This window comes from Poecilia mexicana, unplaced genomic scaffold, assembly GCF_051168715.1.
Source record: "Poecilia mexicana isolate PSO_F unplaced genomic scaffold, ASM5116871v1 scaffold_17, whole genome shotgun sequence".
NCBI classification, from domain to species: Eukaryota; Metazoa; Chordata; class Actinopteri; order Cyprinodontiformes; family Poeciliidae; genus Poecilia; species Poecilia mexicana.
In genome coordinates, this window is record NW_028263386.1 from 7,723,186 (window position 1) to 7,751,045 (window position 27,860).

The 27,860-nt window shown below is 37.0% G+C and overlaps 1 protein-coding gene across 1 annotated transcript; it reads right to left on the minus strand.

The window, feature by feature from the left end:
* Positions 1 to 4,365: 4,365 nt before the first annotated feature.
* On the minus strand, positions 4,366 to 27,860 carry LOC106904094 (protein APCDD1). Its single transcript, XM_088014587.1, has 5 exons — positions 26,173 to 27,860; positions 17,843 to 18,014; positions 16,658 to 17,183; positions 5,961 to 6,282; positions 4,366 to 4,931 (listed from the first exon to the last, which is right to left on the minus strand). The coding sequence occupies exons 1-5, from the start codon at positions 26,210 to 26,212 to the stop codon at positions 4,480 to 4,482; spliced, it is 1,512 nt and encodes a 503-aa protein (XP_087870713.1). The 5' UTR covers positions 26,213 to 27,860; the 3' UTR covers positions 4,366 to 4,479.

A 27,860-nucleotide genomic window follows, 5' to 3' on the forward strand; every position in this document is an offset into this window, starting at 1 on the left:
TACATGTGTTTTGTGGACTTGGAGAAGGCGTTCGACCGTGTCCCCAGGGGGCCTTGTGGGGGGTTCTCCGGGAGTATGGGGTACCGGGCCCTTTGATATGGGCTGTCAGGTCCCTGTACGACCGGTGTCAGAGTCTGGTCCGCATTGCTGGCAGTAAGTCGGGCTCGTTTCCGGTGAGAGTTGGACTCCGCCAAGGCTGCCCTTTGTCACCGATTCTGTTCATTACCTTCATGGACAGAATTTCTAGGCGCAGCCGAGGTGTTGAGGGGATCCGTTTTGGTGGCCTTAGGATCGCATCTCTGCTTTTTGCGGATGATGTGGTCCTTTTGGCTTCATCGGAACGTGATCTGCGGCTCTCACTGGAGCGGTTCGCGGCCGAGTGTGAAGCGGCTGGGATGAGGCTCAGTGCCTCCAAATCCGAGGCCATGGTCTTGAGCCGGAAAAGGGTAGAGTGCCTTCTCCAGGTCAGGGGGGTCGTCCTGCCTCAAGTGGAGGAGTTTAAGTATCTGGGGATCTTGTTCACGAATGAGGGAAGAAGGGAGCGGGAGATCGACAGGCGGATTGGGGCAGCGTCTGCTGTGAAGCGGGCGCTGTACCGGTCCGTCGTGGTGAAGAGAGAGCTGAGTCAAAAAGCGAAGCTCTCGATTTACCGGTCGATCTACGTTCCCACCCTCATCTATGGTCATGAGCTTTGGGTCATGACCGAAAGAACGAGGTCCCGGATACAAGCGGCCGAAATGGGTTTCCTCCGCAGGGTGGCTGGGCTCTCCCTTAGAGATAGGGTGAGAAGCTCGGTCATCCGGGAGGGACTCAGAGTAGAGCCACTGCTCCTCCACGTCGAGAGGAGCCAGTTGAGGTGGCTCGGGCATCTGGTCAGGATGCCTCCTGGACGCCTCCCTGGTGAGGTGTTACGGGCACGTCCCACCAGGAGGAGGCCCCGAGGAAGACCCAGGACACGCTGGAGGGACTATGTCTCTCGGCTGGCCTGGGAACGCCTTGGGGTTCCCCCGGAGGAGCTGGAAGAAGTGGCTGGGGAGAGGGAAGTCTGGGCCTCCCTTCTGAAGCTGCTGCCCCCGCGACCCGATCCCGGATAAGCGGAAGAAGATGGATGGATGGATGGATAGTAACTAAACTTGAAAGCTTAAGGGATTTTATTATGAAAGGTTTGTTCAATGAATGAAGATGGTTAATAGAGCTTTTTAAAAGGTTTTCGTTTATTGTCATAACTTGGTCAAACTTCAGACATTTCTGAGCTTAAAAAATTTTAAATTTGCTAGAAAATTTCCAGATGTTTTAAAAATAAAACTTCTGTTTCAATAGTTGAAAATTTGCCAATTGAAATTTTGAGATTTCAGAAATTTAGTAAAAACATAGATCAAAGCGTGAAGCGTGATATTTCTGAGTTTTGAAAGTCAAAAATTTGCAAAAAAAACAAACAAACTTTGATTTTAATCTAAAAAAATCTGAGAAAAAGAAATCTTGGACATTTCAGAGATCCAAAAGTTTAAAATGTTCGTCTTCTGAAACTTGGAAATATTGTGGAAAAACTTACAGGCTTTTCAAGCAAACTTGTAACATTTGAAACTGTTTTCTCTATAAAATTTCTGAAATTAATCCCAAAATTTCAGACTTTATTTATTTATTTATTTCTTCAAATTTTCGACTTTTTGAACTTACAAATTTCCAAGTTTGGAAACTTTTTAGTTTTTTTTGGTGATTTTTTTCCCTTTCTAGTAAACAACAACCACATAAAACGATGTTAAAAATGTCTAATCTTGTGACCAAAACTAGTTTTTATAGTTTCTAAATGATAACAAAATCATTAATACTGTAATCCAATATCCCTGCTTACCGACAAGAAGTTCAGACATTTCACTTGGCAGAACATCATATCCTGGAACAATCTTGACGTCATTTCCTGTCATTTGAATAAACTAATTGAAAAACTTTGTGCTCAAATAACAGAAAACATTAATCTCTGGTTCCGTTTTATGAAAGAATGATATTATCTTCATATTATGATTGTTTAAATGTAATAATCTTGGAAGGAAACGTTAAATGTTCAATTAGACGTCTGTATTTTTATTGGCTCAAACATGGCGGATCTCGTGATGTTAGACAGCGACATGTTCGGGAGGAAGCAATGACTTGGACGACTCAGGACTGATTACTGTGTAAGTAAACTCTTTAATAGATGAGAATGTCAAGTTTGCAGCGTTTTATGAGTTTATAAAATCTCCGGTTTCAAGCAGTATGCGAATGACGTCTTTCAGGTGAAACCAGATGACTTCGTTGTGTTAAAAAATTCATTTATTTCAGCAATTGTTCTCAAAAAGTTAATTTCAAGGTTGGTAGGTTTATTGCACAATGTGAAATATTTCGATAACTATAGTTTCCTGCTGATAAAAACACAAAATGTTTTTATCAGCAATGTGAAAGAGCGCTGACTGTTTTATTTAATAACTAAAGGACTTTAAAAAAAAAAGCTTTTCAACAAAAGCCATATTTAAAAAAAACTTGAACAAAAAAAATAATCTTGCCAATTTAAGACTTGATGTAAAGTTGTCTTTAATCAAGTTAAATACATTAGTTTATTCTTTGATATTTGAGTAAAAAAATAGACGAATTTGAGTTGTTACTGATTTGGCACAGAGGCTTCCTGGTTTGAATTGAAAGTTTAGTGGAAGGAAACACTGGTAGAAAAAGCAGCTTGTTGAATCTGAACCAAACCTCTAAGCTGAAACAGAGAGAGCCTCCTGGTTCATCCTGGTTGTTGTTAGAACATCTTGAGCGTTAAATCTAGTGGTGGTAGCTTTGCTAATGTATTTAGCTCAAGCTAACGCTAAAGCGCTAACTTCAATTAAAATAATATCTGCCCTTGAAAGACTACAATCCTTCAGCACCAATTTAATTTAAACGTTATAAATTTATCTGACGTATTTTGTTTACATTTTGTTGCATTATGTTTTTCTTGTTTAAACTAAAGTTGCTGAGAAAAAAAAGGAGAGGAAACGGAACTGTTGCATAAGTAGTTTTCACTCCTTTCAAAATAAGAGAAAATATTAAACTACTTGAAAAATTCCTAACAGTAAAAAAAAACTAAAAGTTAACATAAATTCCAAACTTTATTCAACTTAAAGTTTATAAAACAGCCATGTAAATCAGAAAATTTAGCTGGAAAAATAAATTTCGTGGAAGTTTAAAGAGTTAGCAAAAATTATCTCTGGTGTTAGCAGTTTAGTGGAAGCGTGACCACCACTGGTTAGTTTTCCAGCTCCTTTACTGGTTAAGTAAAAGTTTAAATTGAAATATATATTTTGAAAAAGCCTGGTTATATGTAACTCTAACCCCACCTTTCTGAGAAATGGTTCAAAAATAAGTTTTACTTTTTGAATAAAATTGCTAAACCAATTAACATTATATATCCTTATCTAACAACCTGTGAAAATGCTGCGACTCACTTTTATGTTTTATTTTTTTACAGTCAACAGAGAATCTATTGAGGTTTTTCTCCTGAACACATGAAAATGTTTGCACTCATCAGCCTCTGCTTTTTGCTGTAGAAACCCACAATGTGACGGGTGCTGGATTAAAAACGATTCAGAAAACAAACATAATCTCAGTTCTGTAGGAATAAAGAGACTTTTTATCTAGTTGTGAATCCACAGTGGATTCACTCTAAAGTGCAGTTCCTGCGGAGCAGCGTCAAGTCTTTGGTAGCTGGAGAGGAGTTCAGTTCTCACCCTCTTGATCCAAACAAAACATTTATTATGCTTCCTTGAACAGGTTAAGAAAAGTCTGTGGCCTATTCAAAACATGTTAATTACATTTTTCTTCCCAAAATCATTCTATTATGAGCTGCTTTTGGGCCTCTTCCCACTTTAAATCCAAATAAGCTGCTGCTGGCCACGCCCCCAACTCAACGTTTACAGTCACATGTCAAAGTGGCTATAAACTTATGCGCAGTTATACTACATTAGATCTTTGAAAAGCATTAGTAGAGCCTCCTGCACAACCAAAAAAAATGCAGCAAGCGGTTTCTGGACGGTAAGTCAACAACAAAACACTTGTCTTGTGCAGCAGCCATTGCCCAGTGGTAAAACCAGCTGATCAGATGGGCTGGAATTGCACTGGGGTTGCTAGGTGACAGGCGGAACTCCATTGGGGTTGCTAGGTAACAAACGGAACTCCACTGGGGTTGCTGGGTAACGTGTCTGTGATTTGTGACGTTACATTCCGGAGGTTTTTGAAACGGCTCATTTTCCAGACACCAAAAAGCATAAACTTATTGTCAAAAAACATCTGGTTGAGTTTTTTTTTTTAGCCGCTTTGGGTTGTTTTTAGAAGCAGTTTAGACCCAAATGGAAATACAAAAACCTGCAAAAATGTGAATTTTGCATAACACGTCCCTACAAAGTACATGAGTTTTTGCTGTTAAGTCCCACTGTTTGTATAGAAAGAAAAAGCCTTTACTGCCGACTAACAAAGTCGCAGCAGAGCAGTGACCAGCAGCACGGCGACGCATCCGCTGCGGCCGGCGTGCCGCCCCGAGCCGCCATTGTGGCGGTGCTGAGTCTGCTCGGTGTCATCGTCTCCCCGGCTGCGGTCGGACCGCTGGCTGCTGGACGAGCACTGGACCAAGGGCATCTGGTAGGAGCTGGCTCTCTTCTCGGGGCGGTCCGGGCTGGTGCCGTCGCTGGGGCGCTGGCCGTTGTAGAGCAGGTAGCGGCCGTGGCCGTCCTGCTCCATGCGGAAAAGCTCGTACTCCGTATGGGGTAGCCGGATGCCGAGCGCCACGCAGCCGTTGGTGACGGTGACGTCCTGCTCCACCCCGACCTGCCACGAGCCCTGAACGCCGCACTCGTCGCCGTTGAAGACGTTGAGGAGGGAGGTGGTGGCCAGATCCATGGGCGTCACTCTCATGTGGTTCACTAGAGGACGGAGACACAGGAGGAATCAGCTCTCTGCAGAGTTTATCAAGGCTAAAACTGAAGTATTTGGAAAAATGCAACCTTTATTTGTCTGTGATTATTGTTGCCTGAATGTTGTACCAGGTAACAATACTGAAAAAACTAAATCTAATCTAGTTTCTAGTGCAAATAGTTTAGTAAACTACATTAAGACAAAACTCACTTTGAATTAACTTTTCTGCAATATATATAAATAGACCTGAGACGATTAATCAGATTAATTATGATTAATCATTTGCTGAAATAATCTAATAATAAAGCTGCCAGTTTTTACAAACTCTAAAGCAGCCTTTTTCTGTAAGAACAAACTAGTCTGACAAAAACAAAAATAACACAACTAACTTTTTAACAATATAAATAATTAGCCCTGGAACAATTAATCGTGATTAATCAGTAATTGAAACAACTGTTAGCTAATTTAGTAATTGGATAATCGTTAACAGGAGTAGAGAGACAATGGCCATTTGGTGAATAAACCACATTCTTAGGGCAGTAATTTTAATTATGTGATTTTTTTCTGACAATTAATTGGATGCAAAAATTGGCACATTCTGTAGATTTTTTAACCACTTAAACATCTGCACGTCATTAGAAATAAATTTGAAGTTTTGAAGCAATTATTTCCTATCCAATTATTAATCAGTTAATCCAAAAACAATCAACATATTAACCCTACACTGTGCTGATGTTAGCAGAAATGGTTTTCATGTTGATGCTGGAAGTATTTTTTAGCTGTAGCTTCATCTACAGCTAATATTTATCCATAGTGGTTTATGTTGACTTCCCAAACTCAAAAACTAATTTCCAGACATCATACTCTCTACGAATCCCAACAGTTTGGATCTTCTAAACGTAAAGATGCATCACATAGGAGCATCTTTACTCCAGCTGTGTCTTGTGTAAGATTTTGGTTGGGAAATACGACGCCAACCAGTCGAACGCTTTCCTTCTCTTAATTACAAACTAAAGTAAGAAGAAAAGTTTGAAAACCTTTGAAGACAAAGTCGGTGCCTCCCATGACGCGGGTGGAGGCTTGGCCTCGGCTATAGCGGCCCTGGGCGTAGATGGTGAAGGTGGGGTGTTTGCAGGTGGGGTCGGAGTAGTGGTAGTAGTGGCCCTCCCAGGTGTGGTTGCTGTCGTGGAAGACGAAGTGGCGGGTGAGGAAGAGGACCTCGGGCCGCACTTCGCAGCGCTGGCTGACCCACTGGCCGTAGAGGCCCACGGTGAGGTCGGCCCGCGGCGGCAGGATGGGCGGGTGGAACTCGTCCGAGCGGTAGATGATCCGACAGACGATGCAGCCGTGGTCGTGGTTCTGGAAACAAAGCCATGATGGGCTCAGTTAGTCCAGATGGAAGATAGTTATTTTGATCCAACAAGGAGGCGAGTTATGTTAGTGACAGATGAAAAATGCTTTATGTATTCCAAACTTTTACTTTTTAAACTTTAATATTAAACAAATACATACATAGACTATTAAAAAATGTTGTTCTGGTAGAAAGTTGGTGCGGTTCTCTTTCACACTGTGTCAAACAAACCAAACTAATTAAAAAAGCTGTTCCCCTCCTCACCTGTGGGGGGCGCTGCACCAATAACTCCTGAAGGAAACAACATAAAAACCCCTGAAGAAGACATTGAGCATAACTTCTTTCTTTGCAAAATGTAAACAAAAATAGAGTAACGTCAGATTTTAGTGGTTATTTTAATAAAAGACAACGAGCCATTTCCAGCGCTAGTGTTAGACTTACACTTTTGTTTTGGTTGTATTTACCCAGAATGCCTTGTGCTTTAGTCTGCTTCCTGCTTAAGGATCGGTTTCTAACCAAACTGAGACGTTGGAGAGTTTGTGATCCGATTACACATTCACACCTCTTCAAACAAACCAGACTTTCAAGGAAACATAAAGAAATTAGGATTAAAATATTAAATATTGTTGTTATTATTATCATCATTAGCTATCTCTGGAACATATATTGATTTACTTGCATGCAAAACACCAACATTTATTTGTTTTACCCTATTTGAATTTAACTGAAAAACAAATTTTTACATCCCAACCTTGAACAGTGTGAGAAGTTGGCTGAGTTTTTCCTTTTGTTCTCTTCTTACTTTTCTCATATTAGTTCATCAAAGACAGCACATATGTCAGCTTTATTTTTGTATTTATGGTGTTTTTATAAATCAGTCAATTTCCTAAAACACCTCTGGCTGAAATAACTCCAGGGATTCGCTTCTTCTAGCCTCCTTGCGGTCTCTGGCTTCGGTCCGGGAAAAATTTGACACACTCTTCGCTTTCGACTCTGACAAGTTTGAGAGGTTTCTAATATGTCCAGCCTGTTTCTCATCAGGATGAGATCAAGATCCAGGCAAGGAACAGAAACGTGTTTTAAAAGTGTTTCCTGTTGTGAAAGTCCAGATGTAAAGGTGCAATTCGTTCCTGATCTCATCTGCGCTTTAATCTGGACCTTGAGACAAATAAGAGCATTTACTCAACAGACCTCTGAGATCTAAAAACAAATGATAAAACCTTCAAATCAAATCTAAAGCTAACCACCAGCCAGCGCCGCTCTCTCCACTCCAGTAAGTAACACCTTCAGGATAATAGTTATGTGGTTTATATATTAATTTATTGATCAAATCAAAGCAGGTTTTACTGTTTGCCAAATTACAATCAGTCCTCCAGTTTTTTAGCAATTCTGCGATTGTGGAAATTCACACATAAACAGCATTTTTTTTTTATTAATCTAAACATTTCTGAGTTTTTTCAACAAATTGTCAACTTTTCAAACTCAGAAATTTATTTATTTATTTTTTTTAGCAAATCTCTGAGATTAATATCAACATTTCCGATTTTTTTCAAGCAAATGTTCACCTATTCAAACTGAAATTTACTTCTTTTCTTTTAGTCATTTTTTTTAATTCTCAAAATTAAAACATTTTTAACTTTTCAATCTCAGGAATTTACTTGTATTTTTCTAGTAAATTTCTAAGACCAATAAAAAAATTTCGGAGTTTTTTTATAGCAAGTTTTGGACAAGTATAGTTTGTTTTCGACTTTCAAACAAAATGTGCTGTTTTTTTCTAGAAATTTTCTATGACTGTGCTCAAAATTTATGAGATTTTTCCACCAAGTTTTTGACTTTTGGAGACCAGAAATTTGCCTATTTTTTTCTAGCAAGTTTTCAACTTTTCAATCTCGGGAATTTGCTTGACTTCTCTAGAAAATTTCTAAGATTATTCTCAAAATTTCTGAGGATTTTCAAGCAATATTTTTTTACTTTTAGAGTTCTGAAATGTTATTGTTTTTCTAGAAATTTTACATGACTATTCTGAAATTTTAAGATTTTTCTAGTGCAAGTTTCTGACTTTTCAAGCTCAGAAATTTGTTTTTTTCTAGTAATTTTTTTTTTATCTCAAAATTTCCTACCTTTGTCTAGAAATTGTTTGACTTTTGGAGTATAAAAATTTCTTTGTTTTTTTGTGGGGGTTTTTTTATTCTGAGATTATTCTCAAAATTTGGGAAATTTTTCTAGCACGTTTTTGATTTTTGGAGTTCATAAATGTACTTGTTTAGTTTACTTGTTTATTTGTGAGATTAATCTAAAAATTTCAGAGATTTTTCTAGCAAACCTTTGACTTTTGGAGTTCAGAAATTTACTTATTTTTTATATAAAATTCCTGAGTTCTTGAGCGGAAATGTATTCGTTTTCTCTAATATTGCCCTACTGGCATCATAGGACGTGACAACAGAAAAGTGGGGAGCATAACAGAAAAAAACTTCAACATGATGGTAAAAAACTTGCATCTTGGGATAAATAAATCCATCATCAGCGTGCCAGAGTTGAAAGAAGAAAACTCGGATAAAGATTCAGCTTGGCCTCAGTGATCGCATCCTGTCCAGATGTCTGGATAAAACAGCGAAGCCTCAACACCACGAGCGAAACCGAAGGTCGTCGTGATGCAACATCATCAACATGAACATACTGTTCAGATAAAATCACGTCTGCTGCACAGACCGGACAGCTGCAGCTTTCCAACTGCAGAACAACTGGAAGCTTTCAAGCGCTACTCAAGAAAATCTCTTCCAAAGACCGAACTCCCATGAGGCTGGTTTGACTCCATCATTGCAGGGTGGGTAAGGTTTAATACCCAACCTCCTAAACTCAGTCACTGTTTTCCCAGACAACCTGTCTGCGATGGGGCTTCAGGAAGAACAAATGAAAAGAAGGAAAATAGAGGAGAGAAATCTGCAGATGAGATATTCCCAGTGCAGCTCCATAAACGCCTCGGAGTGAGAGGTTAATGAGATGACTGGGATTAAAACCTTCTGGATATTTGTATTTTTTTAAAATATCTGTACCACCATCATAGATGTACATGTGAGCAAGAGTTGATACAGAACTACAGGAAATCAAAGAACAAAACAAACGTTTGTTCTAGTTGCATTGTAGTCCTGTCGGCAGATGATAAAGAATAAAACTGGACTGTTTGTGGTTGCATTTCCCTGAAGACTTGGTGGAAATATTTTTTTTATTACTAAATAAAATAATTCAGTGAAGTGTTAAATCCAGCTGGGAGGAACTTGGACAAGTTTTCCAGATTGCAAATAAAAATGTTACAGGCACAGTGACACGGTTTCAAATGAGCCGGTTTGTTTTCTTTAGCTTTTGTGAGGATTCTTCTTCGTTGGTTCCAAGTTTATTCTTCCACTGAGAACATCTGGACGAAACCCGAGCAGAAGGCATGATGGGAAAAAGACAGACCAATAACACCATGCAAAATGTAAAAACGAATGATGCTTTTTGTTAGCACAACGTTGAAAGAGGAAATTATTTCCTTATAAAATTCTGGTTTGTAAAGTTCTGGTTTGAGGTTTGTCGTGATAAACGTCTGGTCATGATAAGATTTTGATTTGTCATTTTCACAATAAATACAAATTAATGATGCTTGAAAATATACACAGCTGTTCATATTGTTGTGATTGTTATTTCTACTCTCCCCACTTTTGTTCAATAAAGGTGAATCAATAAATACCAATAATTAAAAATATATATGATTAAAAGCAATTAAATGCATTTTAGTGAAACAAATCACACTTCTTTATGTGACTGGTGTCCTAAAGAAACAACATTACAAATGGGAATATTTTTCTAAAGCAGTATTTTAAAGAAAGTTACCTAAAAAAGAAGTATTGTCACGTTTATTGCTATCACAATAGTCCATATCGCCCACCCCTAGCTCTTATGTTTTTACTCGTGTTTATAATTTGAGATTAACTTCTTTTTCCCCCAATTTAGCGATCATTTCAGTGTATTTACTCCAGTATTTCTCATACTGGTGGTCTTAGGGCGCCATCTAGTGGTCTGCGATGTACTGCATGTAAACGACCGTTTATTTGCCGTGACGTCAGATCAAAGTGCGACGCTACAGCTAGCTAGCTTACCAAACGATTCCGTTTAAATGTAATAATGGATAAGTGGCTTAAAAAGAAAAGCTGGAGATACCGGTGTAAAGTTTTTAAACATTATTAAAGATACATAACATGCCACAGGAATGCAGATATTGGTCTTAATATATGCGGCCTTTCTTTGTGTTATTCCCGGGGCAATTTCTAGTTAGGTGGTCCGTTAGTGAAACGATCACACTTCTTTATGTCACAGGTGTCCTAAGGAAACATATTACAAATGGGAATGTTTTTCTAGAGCAGTACTTTTTAAAAATTTACCTAAGAAAATCAGTAAACACCTGTTTACAGCTAACGGCCAAATTTAATTTAAAATGGTTTAAATCTCTTAGGAAAGAGAAGTGAACCCGATTATTCGGCGTTTATTTGTGCCTCTTTCTTGGACAGAGTCATTAACTGAATTATTGTTGCCAATATAACTCTGGACTTTGTTTTCATTTCCAACAGAAAGTACCTCCAGCGCTACTGCGTTCAGCTGTGTTGCTGCCAAGACCAACTAATTAAGGGCGATATCGTCTTGTTTATGTTTGCCTGAGTCTGTTTTCCACATGGAACAGTAGGTGGCGCTATTGCCAACAATAACTGTGTTTCTACTGGTCAAACTTTTCTGCTTTGTTGCATCTTTATTGAAAAGTAAAGCTACTAATTGGGATTTTTCTTTCCCATATAAAATACTTGAATGTTTGTGGTTTTTCCCATCATGTAAACTAAAAAAACATAAGTTTAAAAAAAAAAAATCAAATACATCCATCAAGAAGAAAACGCATAATGACTAACATTAGGAATGTAGGTGGTTAAAGTAGTTAACGTAATATCGTGTATGCAGCATAAGACAAAACATTCTGAGTACAATTAGTGGTTTGACCAAAACATTAAAACAACGTTTTTTCATTTATTTGCTTAATTACTTTTTTTTAAACTTCCAAGTTTTTTGAAAACTGTGACCTTGAGGTGATGAAACTGAGGCGGTATTAACTATATTGTTTGTATTTAATTGTGTCTGTAAGATCTTAATTTAACAAGAATATAATTTTAAAATTTCCACTTATGGAAACAATTTAAAAATTTCCAGTTTACACCCCAAAATGCAAGAAAATAAAAACACTAAAACTGATTTTAAAGTTAATTAATCATAATCGATTCTGTCACAATAAATCTGCTCAATAATTCTGCATTCTGACGATTAATGTTTTTTGAACTGCAATTTTGTCAGCAGAGATTTTGTAAAACATTTAAGTTATGGTTTTGGTTGAGTGTGGTTTTAATTTCTGTTTTATTTATCGTTTTTAGTCGCCTTGTTAATTTATTTTTTGGGATATTTAACATATCTTAGTACATAAAATTAAAGTTTATTACTTGAAAATGTTCTCAAAACAACATTATTGATTATTGCAATAATTTCTGCAACTTATCATCCAGTAAAATTTGTTATAATGACAGGCCTACTTATTGTTGTTACCTTTTGTTTAAAAACCTTTTCAAAAAAATCTTAAATAAAAATGTATACATTTTTGAACAGTTTCTCCTTAATTATTTTGTTCTTTCATCAAATAGCAGTTTTTACACTCCTGTTGACGATTAATCAATTAATCGATTCCTAAATTAGTTGACGATTATTTTACCATTATTAATCATGATTAATCATTTCAGCCCCAACTGTAAACCCTCTTGTTTTCTCTGTTGCAGTTTATCATAAATTAAATTAAGGAAATATCTATGAATTATACTGTTTTAATAATATTTTATAAAATGTACTTTACATGCTACAAAATGACAATAAAAGCAATAACCAACATAATAATAATAAAAACTTATTTAAACATCATAAGATTTAATTTATTAAACAAGCTTTATAAGATATAAACTAAAAACAGCAAACAAGCTTAATGAATAGAATAAAAACTACAATAAAAAATAATTTTTTTATTAAGTAATGCAGAAATAAAGGGAATGTCTAACCAGGGCAACTACGTACTTTCTGAGGTGCATGCAAACATGTTATCGGCGTCCCCCCTAGCCCCCGGATGACATAAACTTGTTCAACTCATATTTAACTAAAGTATCAATTATAATAAATATACATATATGTGAATAAATTGCTGCCTACAGACCAATTAAAAACAAACAAAAATCAGGCCAATATTTCATCATTTAACATGTAAGTGAGCCAAGGAGCCACTTCTGTTGGCCTGTGTCTAGAGCCGCCTAGGGGCTGCAGGTCTGGGGCATTTTGTTAGCAAGTTTTCTATCATTCCTATAGCTTCACAGGAAGCCTGATCCAAACTGGCAACCCACATTAATAAAATGGTGAAATAATATTGACCACAAAACACTGAATTTATAAAAGATATCAACATTTTTCCTACACAATCCTAACAAACGTTTTTAATGTTGAAAAAATAAACGGTTTATTTTCACAATATTTATTTATTTACTATTAATCTATTTGTATGATTTGTTCTTTAAATTGCCATTTATTATTTTTCGGTCTCAGGAAATGATTGAGGGATGAAGAGACTGATGTCTGATTCTGTAGGTTCTGGTGGGTCTGCGCTGTTCTCCTGACCCGTTCTGTCTGACGTCAAACAAGTCAAACCAGAGTGAACCCACACCTGCAGTGCACTGCATACCCACTTTTTGCGCCACTGTTTCTAACCCTAATTCCGCAGGTCCTTAGAAACATTATTTTTTAAAATATAAATGATTTCCAGTGAAATTTCTGAATGTAAGTGACAAAATAAAGGCAGCGGCTGCGACCCAGAATAGATGGTTACAGAGCAGTCGTTGGTCTCCCTCGGTGACGTAGCGCTGCAGCCGGGCGAGAGAAAATGAAACAAATTTCTCTCTTGCATCACCGCCGAGTTCCACCCAGTAACCACAAATTAACATGCTGGCACCAGTAAGGATTCTGGGCTGGGACCAGTTATGGGTACAGCAGCTTAAAATTAATGGATTGGATAGTCACTAAAACCCCCTGAGTAAAAAATGAAAAATGTTTAAAGAGGTGGGTGAGCCGAGCAGCAGAGCCTTTTTAATCACAGAGAAACAAGACAATTAGAAACAAATTTACTGTTTGTTAACATGATTAAGCAGTACTTTCTTTATACAAATAAAGATTAATAGGATTTTAAGAAAACATGGATTAGTTCATGCATTTTGAGTTTAAAAAAATAACTGGATAACATATTCCAGATAGGTTTGTTGACAAATTAAAATGTTAGCTTAACGTCATGAGATAAATCTAACTCCATTCATCACTCTTTTTTTAAGAGCCAGTATTATGCGTTTTCATAGTGTTATTTTACAGTTAAGTCACTGGGCCTGTCACAATAACAATGTTTCAATTTTCGAAGAAGTTACTGCAATAAACAATAATATTGTTGTTTGAGTCCATTTTCAATAAACATAATGGTAATGGAATAATAACGCAAGAGCACATCCTCAAAGATGAATAAACTTTAACTCTGGAACTAGAAGACATTTTATATATTCAAAATGAATAGATCAACAGAAACAACAAATAAAAGTAATCATAAAGTCTCTGTAAACAAAATTGTCCTTCAAAAAAAAAGGGCTAGTTGAGACCAAAACACTAAAGACTTTCATCATCCAGTTTTTGGTAGAAAGAGAAAAGAGAAAATTTTTAAAACGATTAATTAATTTATGACAGGTCTACAAGTTATGTTACTTTCAGTCATTAAAAAATGTTATATATATCAAATATGACTTAAGAGAAATTTTACTTCCTTGAAATTGGGCCTCTGTCTCTTTAAGAAGCTCCTGCTCTTTCTGACTCCGCCTTCAGGAAATCATTACAACATGGCTCCTCTATTAACCCTCTAACAACGTTTTTTGTTGTTTTTTTAAATCAACGTTTCATGAAGAAGTAGCTCGTATAATGAGCTCAGCAGATGTTCCACCAGGTGTTTGCTAACTGCTGCTGGATAATCTGAAGGAGCTGAAGGACGGAGTGGTTCTGTAAGGCAGAAGTTTCATGGGAGGAGCTGCACCTTGGAGGCGGAGCTTGGTCCACCCAGGCGTTTTCCACAGCTGAATGGTTGCCATGGAGATTAAAGGATTTCTCAACACTCCAGGTGTGTTTTTGATGAGTGGATAACATTATAAAGCTCAAAAAAGTCAATTTTACATATTACTGCTCCTTTCACTTCAAGGCTAATTAACTTCCTCTGGGTGTTCATGACTGAACCGAGTCTAAACCAGGTTCAGGTTTGGAAACACTCGAGCCTGAAAAGCGCCTGAAACCAGACCCAGTTTTCTGGAGTATTTAACGCGACTCCAGATTCTACGAATGCGGCATGTTTTAATTGGTCCCAGAGAAATTCCCCAGCTTCACACTGCGCCTCTTCAGGTCAAAGGAGTGTCAGTATGGCTGTGGTCTTTTCGGCTCAACAGGGGAGACCGTGTGATCCTTCTACGCTCTGTTTACGGTCTGATCTGCAACACCGAAGCCCATTATCCCGGTGGAAAGGGGTATTTATTTAGATAGCCGACTCCAGCAGGATTTCATTGTAATCTTAGCGGACTGTGACAGTGAAAACATCATTCAGGAGTTTGTAGCCAGCAGGGAAACTCCTGTTCAGCAACGTAAACAGAGAAATTACATCCTGTCAGCACAGCAGAGGTCTTGGATTTGAGATGAAATCAACAGTTTCTGCTTAGCTTATATTAACATACACTCTGACGAGAAGGCAGAGGTGGGGAGGAACTAGTTACATTTATTTAGTTACATTTACTGGATGTAAATGGTGAAATTTGAAATAACTTCCCTAATTTTGCAGAAAAGTTTTTACGGTCACTAATGCGGTACTTCAAAAATGTGCTTAAAAAGTGGTGATGATACAGCTGTTCTTTTTCTTTAGCTGCGTTTCACACACAAGTTGCTACTCTGCTGAACGAGACGGAAAACAGGCACAAGAGGAGGAGGACAGCAGAGACAGACACAACAGTCACCACGCACTCACCTCTGAGGAGAGTGACTGCAATTCCTTTGCAGGAGGAAAAGTTGGTGGTGAAAAGTGAGAGTCTGCTGACGTTTAATGACACCAGGGAGAGCCTTCCTCATTTTATTTGAACTACATATTAAAGGTATTCAACAAATAAGTTCTTGAACACTTTAATTTTAATCCTTAAAGATACAGTATGTAACTAATATAAAATGTTTTTTACTTATTTGTTAAAGTTGTCATGACAGTTTAGTATGGCATTAAATTTGTGATAAGATTTAACTCATCTGCCGTATGCCATTGCTAACTAGAAACAACCAATAAGAGTGGGTGTTAGCGCTGTCAATCATGCTTGTGTAGATGCACCTCACATCCTCCCCATTCCCTCTGCTAGGCTACAGCTTCTTCCAGTCTGTCTTGAATGTTCAAGCCTGTTGGCTTGATTATTCATGCTAACTTTTAGCGAAGACTAAATTCAAGTTAGTATGAACTAACTTGAATTAGTGTGAACTAACTTCACACTAAGTTAGCATTTAAGCTAACTTGAATGCTCACTTCAATGCTAGTTTATGGATAAACAGTGTCATTATTTATCTACAAATAAACAATATTTTTGGTTATCTACCAATGAAAACAATAACCGTCCATGATTTTAATCTTTTAGTGAAGACTACATTCAAGTTAGCTTCGTAGCTTCAATATTAGTTTGCTTCAAAACTGGTTTGTATTGAAGCTAACTAGGTTCAATGCTAACTAGTTTTCAACCCAGCTTGCTTCAGTGCAAACCAACATGGGTTGAAAGCTAGTTATCATTCACCTAGCTAACTAGCCTGAATGCTAGTTAGCTTGAACTAACATTCAAGACAGTTACTTCAGTTATGAATAAATAGCGTCATTGTTTATCTACTAATGACGTAGCAAAAACATTTTCCTGGAACAGTAAGTTGTTTCTGTGCCATTAGATTTACCCCAACACCACCTTCCAGGCCCAGATGATTGTCGTACCTGAGCATGATTGACAGCGCTAAGAGATGACAGAGGTCAATCTTTCCACAGATTACTCATATTATTCTGTCATGGCATAATGACAGTTTTAACAAATACCTTTATAAAGGTTACATGCCCCAGTTTTAAATATGGAAATGCAGGTAAATTCGTCCTCAATTAACAGGATATAATCAAATTTTTAAAAAATATCCAAATAAAGACCCAAAACAACACAGGTCACCCTTTTTTTGTTATTTTTTTTTAAAAGAACCAACCTTGGCGTTCTGCAGGGGGATCTGGTAGCTGGACGGTTTGTAGTAGAGCCTCTGCGACGGCTCGGTGTGGATGTCCCCCAGAAACAGCTCCTCCACCAGGTGGTCCAGGTTGTGGTGCAGGTACTGCTTCTCCACTCGCAGCAGCTGCAGTTCGTGCATGGTGAAGTTCAGCTCTTTGGAGCAGTCAAAGCCTCCCTCTTCGTTCCACAGCTCGTACATCACGCCGGACTGCCAGGGGCCCCTCGTCGCCCCCCTGCAGCTGCGGCCGAGCCGCTCGCTCAGCTCTTTGGCCTTAGCGGTGGTGTGAGGCACAGTCTGGACCAGGTGGAGTTGGTAATCTGCCTCTGTGCCGCCCCGGACTATCCAGGAGGCCTGGCGCAGGCGCAGGCGGCCGCTGATGACCAGCGTGTAGGTGGGTTTGGTGCAGTGGTTGTCTTCGTAGTAGAACTGGTGGGCCTGGAAGGTGTTGTTGGGGTAAAACCTGTAGGATCGGGTCAGAAACCCCGGGCCAGGTCTCACCTCACAGCTGCAACAAACACACAGAAGGTCACATGAAACTCATGAAAGTTCATGTTCAAAGTTACATTACATTCCACATTTTTACCCAGGGCATGATTTAAAACTAGGCATGAAAGGATTAATCTGTTTAATTGTGATTAATTGATTATTGAAATAATGATCAACTTAGTAAATCGATTAATTGTTAACTGGAGTATACATACATTTTACCCAAAACTCCTCAAGTTGGAGAGTTTTAGCTTTGTCTGGTTGAAGCTAAAACTAGCTTCAGTTTGGAAGCTAGCTAACCCTTCCAAAAATTAGCATTTGGAGCTAGCTAAATGCTAGTTTGGAAGATAGCTGTAATTCAGCATTTCACTGGCTAAAATGAAGCATTTTAGGCATTTATATAGCCTAAAATGCTACATTGCTGCATTTTAGGCAACAAAATGTTTATTTTCTTATTTTAAAAGGAAATGAATTACTTGTCTATTTGAATCTTTTAACATATTTCTTATACAAAGGCTCAAGTGGTTAAATAAAAAATTGTAGAATGTGCCATTTTTTAAAAATCTACTGAATCGATTGTCAGAATAATTGATAGATTAATAAATTGCTAAAATAATCAGTACTTGCAGGCCCAGTTCAGACCTTTGTGTAAAATAGCTAGCAGGAAAAGCAGCTGACCTGGTGGACACCCAGTGGCCCTCCACGTTGGGAGGCATCTGCACGGTGATTCGGGCTCCGTTGTGGAGATGCTTCAGCATGTGGTTGCACAGCGAGTCTCTGGACGAAGGACTGAAGGTTTTCTTCAGAGAGCGATGACTGGAGTGAGGCAGAGAGGAGCCTTCAGCCCAAACTGAGGGAAAAACAACACAATTACATTTACAGGATAATCCTGGGGTAGAGCTGAACGAAATGGCTTAGAAATAAAATATCTGGGTATCAATCATCCCTTCTGTGAGTTACACAACTAAGCGTCAGGGAAACGCTACAAGAATTTTTGTTTAATTATGAGAAGTCATGTTGGCAGGAAAAAAATGCAATGTTATCAGAAAAAAATATCTTAAAATTTGCTTTCATGAGAAAAAACCTTCAAAATAACACAGTTGTTTGCATAATTGTCCTGCTACTAATAATAATTATTGTTGATGTGCTAAAAGATTAACTATTTCTGTTAAGTATGAAGTATTAGCTGTAAAACTTAAACCAAAGTATAACTTCATAACATGATCCGTGTTATTTAAATTTTTTGTGTAGTTCTCATAAACTTACTACTTTATTATGGAAATAAAATAAAAAATCATGTTTTACATCCAAATAGATAGTAAAACATGATTGTCAAACAAGATGGCTGCCGTTGGCATGCTGACATTACGATGAACTATGGAAGCACCAGGAGTAAATTGGTGAAAAAGCTCCCTGATTTTCCAAAAATTAAATCTTCAAACACAGAAAACTCAATTAATCAATAAAATTGACTTATCGTCCAGTGCTCAAAGCAACTCTGGGGTTTTATAATCTACTAAATTAACTGTGCAGGACTCATAAAAGGTAAATTAGAGCGAGATCAAAAAATGAAAGTGGTTTAAAGCTTTACTCGTGGTTTTAATTGACTGAGCTGCTTTGAACTTCTTTTGAATTCTTAATTTAATCATCTTAAACCAAGCAGACACATCAGTGACGCCTCTTCTAAATGGAAAATATGTCTGATCATGATGAATAAACAGTTTAAAGGTGGGACGCTTCATTTCTGAGTTCTGCTGGCCCGCTTTCCGTCCAACCAAACAGAAAACAATAACCTCAGCGCTGGAATGAGCCTGTCAGGATAAAATGTCGGAAATGAAAGCATTTCAAAGCCCACAGACAAAGACCGGCCCTGAGGCGCACATTCCTCTGAGGTTTTATTCCATGTAATACCCCATATCATAAAAATCTACCTTGAAATATGAAGACTTGGCTCTAAACTCTTTCTATCAGTCCTAACTCACTTGGAAGTATCATCCAATGCCCTGGAATGCCACCGCAGGCAGCTCTGTGTTTTTAATTTGAGACGAATGAGACAAGAACGTGAAAAAAACCATTTCATTAAAAGAAACCAAAAGCCCAGAGAAAGCCAAAGCTGCCTCCAGCTGTTTGACACCAAATTGGCCTGAAAAATGTAAAAAACAAAACACAATATGGTTTTAAGAAGCTGCACTCTGTGTTGTTCACGCCTGCAAACCATTTCAGAAAACACAAATAATGACAATGTTAATCTAAACTAAGTGTTTTCACACCTCATAATCCGGTAAATTTGGTTCAATTGGGGACCAAAGTTGTAACATTTGTGACATTTTCAGCCACTGTGGTTCTCTTTCACACTGCAGTGAGTCAAACAAACCAAACCCTTTGAAAAGCCTGTTCCCCTCCTCGCCTCTGGAGGCGCTGCACCAAGAACCATTGAGGGAAATGACAGGAAAACCTCTGAAGAAGACACAACTTTCTTCCTTTCCTTTTTCACAAAATGTAAACAAACATGAACTCGTGTGAGATTTCTTTTTTGTCTTTGGTCAAAGAGCCATTTCTTCCTGTAGCGCTAGATTTGTGAGTTGTATTTACTCATAATGCCCTGAACTAGTCCACTTCCACAAAGACTGTTAATCTCCAGTTATGATAACATTTAATTTCCTTTAGGGACAAAGAAAGTAACTGAATTGTGTTCATCATGGTAATAAAGCTGACTGAAATCTGATAAACTGAACTGTAAGTGACTGAGAGAAAATATAAAATATTAAAGTGGGCAAATTAAAACACAGTATGGAAGTCAAACTGGGAGCTTCTGGTACCAGAGCCAATCAGATGCAAACATGGTATCGTCAAAATGTTTCACGATTATTGACTGTATATTGATTTTATGACTTCTTCTTCTTCTTCTTCTTCTGTTTTTATGATGTAAAGCACTTTGAACTGCCTTGTTGCTCAAAATGCTATAAAAATAAACGTGACTGACATCAGCAATGCAACAGAAATCAGAAAATATCGATAATCGATTACAATTATTTTAGTAGTTTTCATTAAAACAGTTATTTAAGTTGATTATTCTGTTGATTGCTCTGATGATTAATCTGTTTTTTAAAAAATGGCACGTTCCGCAGATTTTCCATTTAGCCACTTTTTTTTTTTTTTACATAAAATATGCATCAATACATTAGTAATTTAGTGTTTTATCATTTGTAGGAAATGCTAAACTCTACTAATAACATCAACAAAAGCTTAGCTCTTTCTGCCTGATTTATTAATACAGTGTATGGATGATTATTGACTATTTTTGAGATTATCTGATTAACAATTGAATTGAAAAGGTTCTTAATAGCATTTTTTTTCTGATGAAGCTGAAGCTATGTTGGTTGAGGAGTTTTAGGTGGAGCATAATTTAAGACAAAGGTTGTTTTTATGCAAAATTCATACATTTTCTGTACAGTTTTTTATTTAATTACCGCTCTGAGTATGTTGTTATTCTACCAAATTGATTTTTTTAGGCTGCATACTCTAATGATTAATCAATTACTAAATTAGTTGACAATTATTATAGTAATCGATTCATCACATTAAATCATTTCAGCCATAAAGGTAAAGGTAATTTTATTTATATAGGACATTTTCAGCAATCAGGCAATACAAAGTGCTTTACAGGAATTAAAAGGAAATACAAACAAAAGAACAAACCAAAGGAAAGAGCAAAAGAAGAAAAAGCTAATAATGTTGATCCAAAGTAAATAATCTACATACTCCAATTCAGGGTTGGTAGATAAGTATAAGTAAGTACCTTCAAGAAAATTCCCTATTTTTTACTTCCCTGTCATCTGAAGCATCTAATCTTATTTCCTGGCAAACAAGTGAGGTATTTTGCCTAATTTATCTCCTTGAGCTGCGATCTAAACTTAGCAGCACCGTCCAAACCTACTAAAAATCTCAGCATCATAATGAGATGTGAACTAGTTTTAAATCAGAGTAACAAATCTTTTTACGTTAAAGCCAAATGTGAACCAGCTCCCAAATGGGAACCAGACCGACTGGGAGATGAATGAGGAAATGATTATAAGGAGCCGATATGTTCCCCGTTTGAAGTCTCATGCGTCTTCCTCAGGTGACGGCTGCACCGGAGAACGGAGCGCCATCTTTTTTAACCTCTCCCTTCATTAAGGCAATAATCATAACAACTGAGACGTTTCTCTGCTGCTGCTTTCCCAAGCTGCTGCACTGTACCTCGAATCAAAGTGACCACAAAACTCCCAGAGCCCTAAACCACAGTGAACATTTCCAGTTGGCCTGATCCCACTGGTGAGGTAAGAGCACTGGGAGCTCTGACAGCAGCCGAGTCAAAAAAAAAAATCCAAAGAGCTGGAGTGGGAGCCACACAAAGGACTTTTGTTTGTTTTATCTGAGAGCAGAGAGAAAGTAAGACCAACTTCAAAATATTTAATTTATTGGCGATATTTAGACTCTACTGGAGTTCAACTGACTTTCTTTAAAGGGGACCTGATGTGTAAAATCCACATTTTTCATGTTTTTGTATTTTCCATTTGGGTCTCAACTGCTTCTAAAAACAGCTCTAGCACTTAAAAAAAAATCCGCACAGCCGTTTCTTGGCAATAAGTTCATGTTTTCTGGTGTCTGGAAAATGAGCCGTTCCCAATTATTGAGTCACAATGTTACCTAGCAACTCCAGCCCGTTACCTAGCAACCCAAGCTGAGCTCCAGTACACTTGGTCAACTGGTCTGTTTTGTTGTTGATTTCCCATTCAGAAACCACTTGCTGCATTCTTGTTGGTTGTGCAGGAGGCTCCACTTTTGCTTTTCAAAGCTGTACTGTTGTATAATTGTGTGAACATTGATTTGTGGGCGTGGCTAACAGCAGCTTATTCGGATTTAAAGTGACAGGAGGCCCTAAAACATCTCATTCTGAAAGGAGGCCTTAAAACTGACCAGACTAAAATATCATCAATATCATTTTAAAAATATTAGTAAATGTTGCCAGAGGTCAACAAAGGTCAACCAGCAAGTCCACGTTTACAAAATCAAACAAAATACAGAGCAAATCAACTGTGCAACATTTGTGCAGCAAAAAAAGTTTTGTGTCGTTATAATTTCTAACATCTAAATAAAAAAAAAAAAAAAAAAAAAAAGGTTCCCGGGGTCACCAGAAGCCTACATGCCATTTTCTTTAAATAAAAAATTTACTCTAAATTTTTATGAAGTCAGTTTTTTTTTTTTTTTTTTTTTTTTACCATATTTTACTTGATTTGAGTGTTTTTTTGTTTTCAGACATTTTTTGCTTCCTGGTGTTTTTTAATCAACATTTTTATAGCAATAATTATCTGAAAAGTGCCACAATATAATCTGTGAATTTAGCTGCAAATGTCAATTAAAATTTGAATATGTATTTGCACTTACTACAGAACAAAACATGCAGATGTTTGTCTGGTTTTTATTATTTTGATGCAAATCATAAGCATGAATGAGTTTACCTTTTACGCCAAAGCAGCTGGAATATTAAAATTTCTGTTCTGGATTAAAATGAACACATACACACAAAAACGTGACTTTAACAACAGAAGTAAGACATAAAAGCTAGAAATCTAATTTTACAACATTAATGTCAATACGAGGCTCATGCTGGGATAAAACCCTCCTCTCCCATCTTTAACATGTGTTTGCACTGAAACAGATGCTTCTCTGGCTGCTGGGTGTTTGGTCTCAGAAAACCACTTCAGCTGAAACTTCTCTGCTTTTATGAAATCTGACAGGTTAAGCCCCATTTAGACTCAAATTCAGTTAGTGCGGACTAAAATAACATTGTCTAAAAAGATTAATTTGGGCTCAAATGACTGATTTCAGCCTCTCGGCGTTCCTATCAAATATGCAGCATCAGATTTCTTTTTTTAAATTTTTTTACCAAATCAAGGTACTTTAAAACAACTAAAGTAATAAAAGGTCAAATGTTTGGTGTTTTCATTATACAACATAAAGGATAGATTACAGCAATATTTTTTATATTTCTTCGTTGGATAGTTTTGCTTTTTGAAGATTTCATTCTTGGAAAATTGTGGAATTTTGCGTCACTAATGTGTTTCCATCATTCAGAGTGATGTCATCGCACCCAGGGCGGCCATCTTGTTTTCACAAACATGTTTTACGGCGATTTATTTATTTATTTGGAATTTGAATTTAAATCAAGAATAGGACAAAATATAAGCATCAGACAAAGGTTTTTTTTTTTAAACAAAAATAAAGTCAAAATGTGACAAGAATAAAGTTATGTGACAATAAAGTCCAAATATTATTAGAATTAATGAAATTTTATGAAAACTCCTTAAAAAAATAACAAAAAATTATTATCTGTGCCTTTTTCCATTAAACAACTTTTTTCTTGTAATTTTAATACATTCTCTTGGTAAAATTGCATCTTTATTCTGCTATTATGGCTGTCTTCCTGAAATTCAACAAAAAATAATATTCCCTGGCCCTAATACTACATTGAACGACTCACAGAAAGAAAGAAAAGATTGAAAGAAAAGCCACTTTTCAAAAATATTTTCTGTCATTTCGTTTTTGGAAAAAACAACAAGAAAATGGATTAAAATTGGGAATTGGATCGATTATTCTTAAGTCATATTATCCAGCCCTATTTAAAGGTTCATGAAAATATGATTTCACAGTCTGTTAATCTTCCATTTCTGTTTTTATAAACACTCTGCATGTGAGCTCTGAGGTTTTTCTCCTCCAATAAATTTCCAGCACACTGTAATCCACACTGACAGAGCATTTTTGTTGCCACAATAAAAATGCTCTAACCTGCAATAACACACCACTTAATTGAGACTTTAAGACACTTAAACACACTTAAGAATAAGTGGAACGCCAAGGCGTCCTTTTTATCTCCAGCAGTTCTTTAAGTTTGCTGCCAAAACGCTGCTTTGTACTGTCATCTGCAGCAGATGGAGCGGGTCAACGGCGGGCCCATAATCCAGCGCCGCTCAGACACGGGTTTTTACCAGGAACGGATGTTTAAAGTGGCTCTTAACCCGCAGAGCTTTCATCTGCAGAACAGCTCGAGGGAGGCCTGGTGATGCCCTCTGACCTTCCAACATAACTCACTGAGGAGGCGTTATTATTCAAACCTGCTGATAAACAGGTGCAACAATCGCTGGTTTACTGCTGTAGCTCAATTCAAAGGTTAAATCACACACAAACTGACATATTCCAGCCAATTTTTTGTGGTTAATTAAGTTTTTTAGAAGATTTTAATCTTACATATTACTAATAAAAGAGATTTTGAGTACAAATATGTCAGCTTGGTGGAAAAAAATGCCTATGTAACTGCACTAAATGCTGAGTCAGGGGGCTCGTTTTACATGAATTACTGCGCTCCACTCAGTGAAACAAACATATTTGGTAACCATGGAGACCGCGGAGCCGTTGGTAGCCGTGGAAACGCCAGACTCTTGGCTAGAAGCTGATTAAAAGCGTTTGAGTTGAGCAGTTGAGCAGGAAGCATTTGGGGCTGCGGGACAGATGCCAGTGACCATGAACCTTCATCAAAAAGGCATTGTAGGGAGTTCCAGAAGTGCAAAAAAAAAAAAAAAAAGTATGGATTTGAGGGGCTTTCTTTTTTCCCCACAAAAAAGTGAGAAGATTTGTTTTACTTTTTACACCGAATTTCCAAAAACTACACTTGAATTGGAGTCAAATAATAATCTTACTGTTCAATTATGATTTGAGTTTTTTTTAAAGCAATTTTAGACATGTAAATATAAGTTTAGTAAGTAAAAACACAGGAAATCCCCACTTTGTAGATGGTGTCAATGGCAAAACGCCATTTGGTTTTTGTTTTTTTTTTTAAACTGAAACTTCTGTAAATTTGCTTTATTTTACCTCCATTTTATCAATCTTTGCACAGGTAATGTGGATCTATGGTTTACAAATGTCCGTAGCCTTATTAGTGATATTTCTAAAAGGTTTATATACTGTATAATGCAGAAAACTTTTCGAGTGGCAAAAGTATCCAAATTATTTTATGTTCTATCCTTATTTTCTCTGAAACTATAGCAGCTGCTGTAATTTTGATACCAAGATTATTGGAATAGAGAGTTTTGAATTGTACACTGTTATTTTAAACACATACTTCAGAAAATCTTATGGGGCTTTGTATTGTTGGATTTGGAGTCTCGTCTTGCTCTTGACACACACACACACACACACACACACACACACACATATATATATATATATATATATATATATATATATATATATATAGAGAGAGAGAGAGAGAGAGAGAGAGAGATACATGATCTATAATACAAAATAAAACAACTACATTGAATCACTGAGATTAGGATTATTTGCCCAAATAATATATGAAACAGGTGCTTGACAGCCAAGGGACGTTAAACAAAGTGGAGATGAAGTAGGACTAGTTCATTTTCAGCTTCATTTATTATGTAAACATGAATTAACCAGCATTTCAGGGCATCAAAATTTAAGTCCCAATGAAGTTTGAACAATAATGGCTAACAATTTGTCACTGTTTCTGTAAGATAGTTTCTGTTTGTGCACATTTTGCCAACACATTTTTTCCTTCCACTAAATTTCCCCATTAACATACTTGGATACAGCTCTCTAAACAGTCTTTAGCAATTACTTTTGGTGGCTTAGCCTGCTTGTGGAGGTCTACTGGAGAACCAGCCCAGCAATCTTCATTATTACTGTGTTAGCCACAGTAACATTTTGTTTTAAAAGATTTTTTTATGAGTCTCATGTAGCATTTCAGTATAAATTAACTTTTTTAATAACATCTCTGAATGCAATTAATTATTACAACACACAAGCTTCACTTTTTGAATGATTTCTAAGTTTCTGCACATATTAACCTCCGGGGATTACAGGTGGATAAAGGAGGAAATTCAAGCCTCTTTGTTGCAGAAAGTCAAGATAAATCAAAAATAAAAGTGAATAAAAATAAAGTTTCTTACCTAAAAATGCAACAAGAAACACTGCAGGAGTAAGCTCCATTTCTGCAGCCTGAAAGCAGATTCTGACTAAACAGGTTTGCTCTGTTTCCTCTTTAGTTATTCCCGCAGAAATCCCTGTTTAATCCAGAGTTTGGAGCAAATTCTCCTGCGAAATCCGAGCATCATGGCAGAAAGTAAACCTCCGGGTGGGCAAGAAATAAAAACCATCCAAGGTTCGCAGGAAAATAAGCGCACATAGAAACCAAAGGCGAATCCAAACGCTTTTCAGCGCTGCAGCGTTTTAAATGAGGTAGCTCGGTGGATGTTCGCGTCCTTCATGCGTCCTGCGGCCCGGAGGAGTGTTTAAAAACTTAGTCCAGACACCGGAGTCATCGCCCCGCCCGAGGAGAGACTCGAGGGGCGTGGAGGTTGTACTTTAGTGCCCCATTTGAGGTCCAGACTGTGACGGGGAAATGGTATATATGTTTCTGTGGCGGCACAGAAAAAAAAAGCACAATATTTGCTGTTTAAGTGCAGCGCTATCGACTTGTGACCATTCTATGGAAGTTCAAATGTGCCTGAATTCGATAAGTTAAATTCGAACTGAAATACACAATCAAATTTGAATTGACACATGCATCTTAATTAATTAGTTGCTTGGCTTAATATATTGTGGCATTTGAAAAAAACTAATTATTCCTATAAAAATGCTGATAGAAAAGCACACAGAAGCAAAAGATGTATAAAACAAACAAACAAACATTTAAAACAAGTAAAAAAAAAAAATTGGCTTAATAAAAATTCAGAGGACATTTTTATTGAATTAAAACATTATTTGTCTATGGTTGGCAAAAAATACTGCATAGATGTCTTTAGTTGAAAATTCTTGCTGTATTTATCTTTACTTAGACCCATGAGTGATTTGAGTAAAAGTTGCTGGATGTTTGTGGTTGTATATAATATAAAATTAAACTGAAAGACAAAAAGCTTAGAAAAGAGGAATACTAGGCCATACTAAGAAAAAAATAGAAAGTAAAATTACGAGAATAAAGTTGTAATATGAAAAGGAAGTCATAGTTTTTCATGAATAAAATCATATTACAAAAATAAACTCAAAATAGCAGAATAAAATAGTAATAACGAGAATGAAGTCATAATATTTCAAGAATCAAGTTGTAATATTATGACTTTATTCTCATATACCTAATACAACTTTATTCTTGTATTATTTTGACTTTATTGTCATAATTTTATTACTTTTCTCTCATATTTTTATAGGATATTTTTTTTTACGTTAGTTTGCATTTTCCATTTGATTTTTTTGTGCATGACTCTCACGTTTAAAAAACAGGCAAATTTGCACCACTCTTGAATTACATTTAGCGGCCGCAAAAAAACACTTCAAGGGCCACAAGTGGCCCAAGGGCCACACTTTGGGCATCCCTGATTTAAGGCACAACTGTGTAAAGAAGTGGATTTTATCTTCTGTTTCTGATCCAAACACATTTTGTGCAATACGGCGCTGGGATATTGTTTGCAGTGTGAGGTCTAAGTGCATGTTTTCACTGAAGTCCGGGAGACGGAGGCCCCACCAATTCAAAAACAGTATTTCATGTGCTTAACTTCTAATCCTCCTCCTCCTTAATCAGAAGAGCAAAGCTCCTCTGAGGGACTTCTAATTAATTTCCATTGTTTGGAGTCTTAAACCC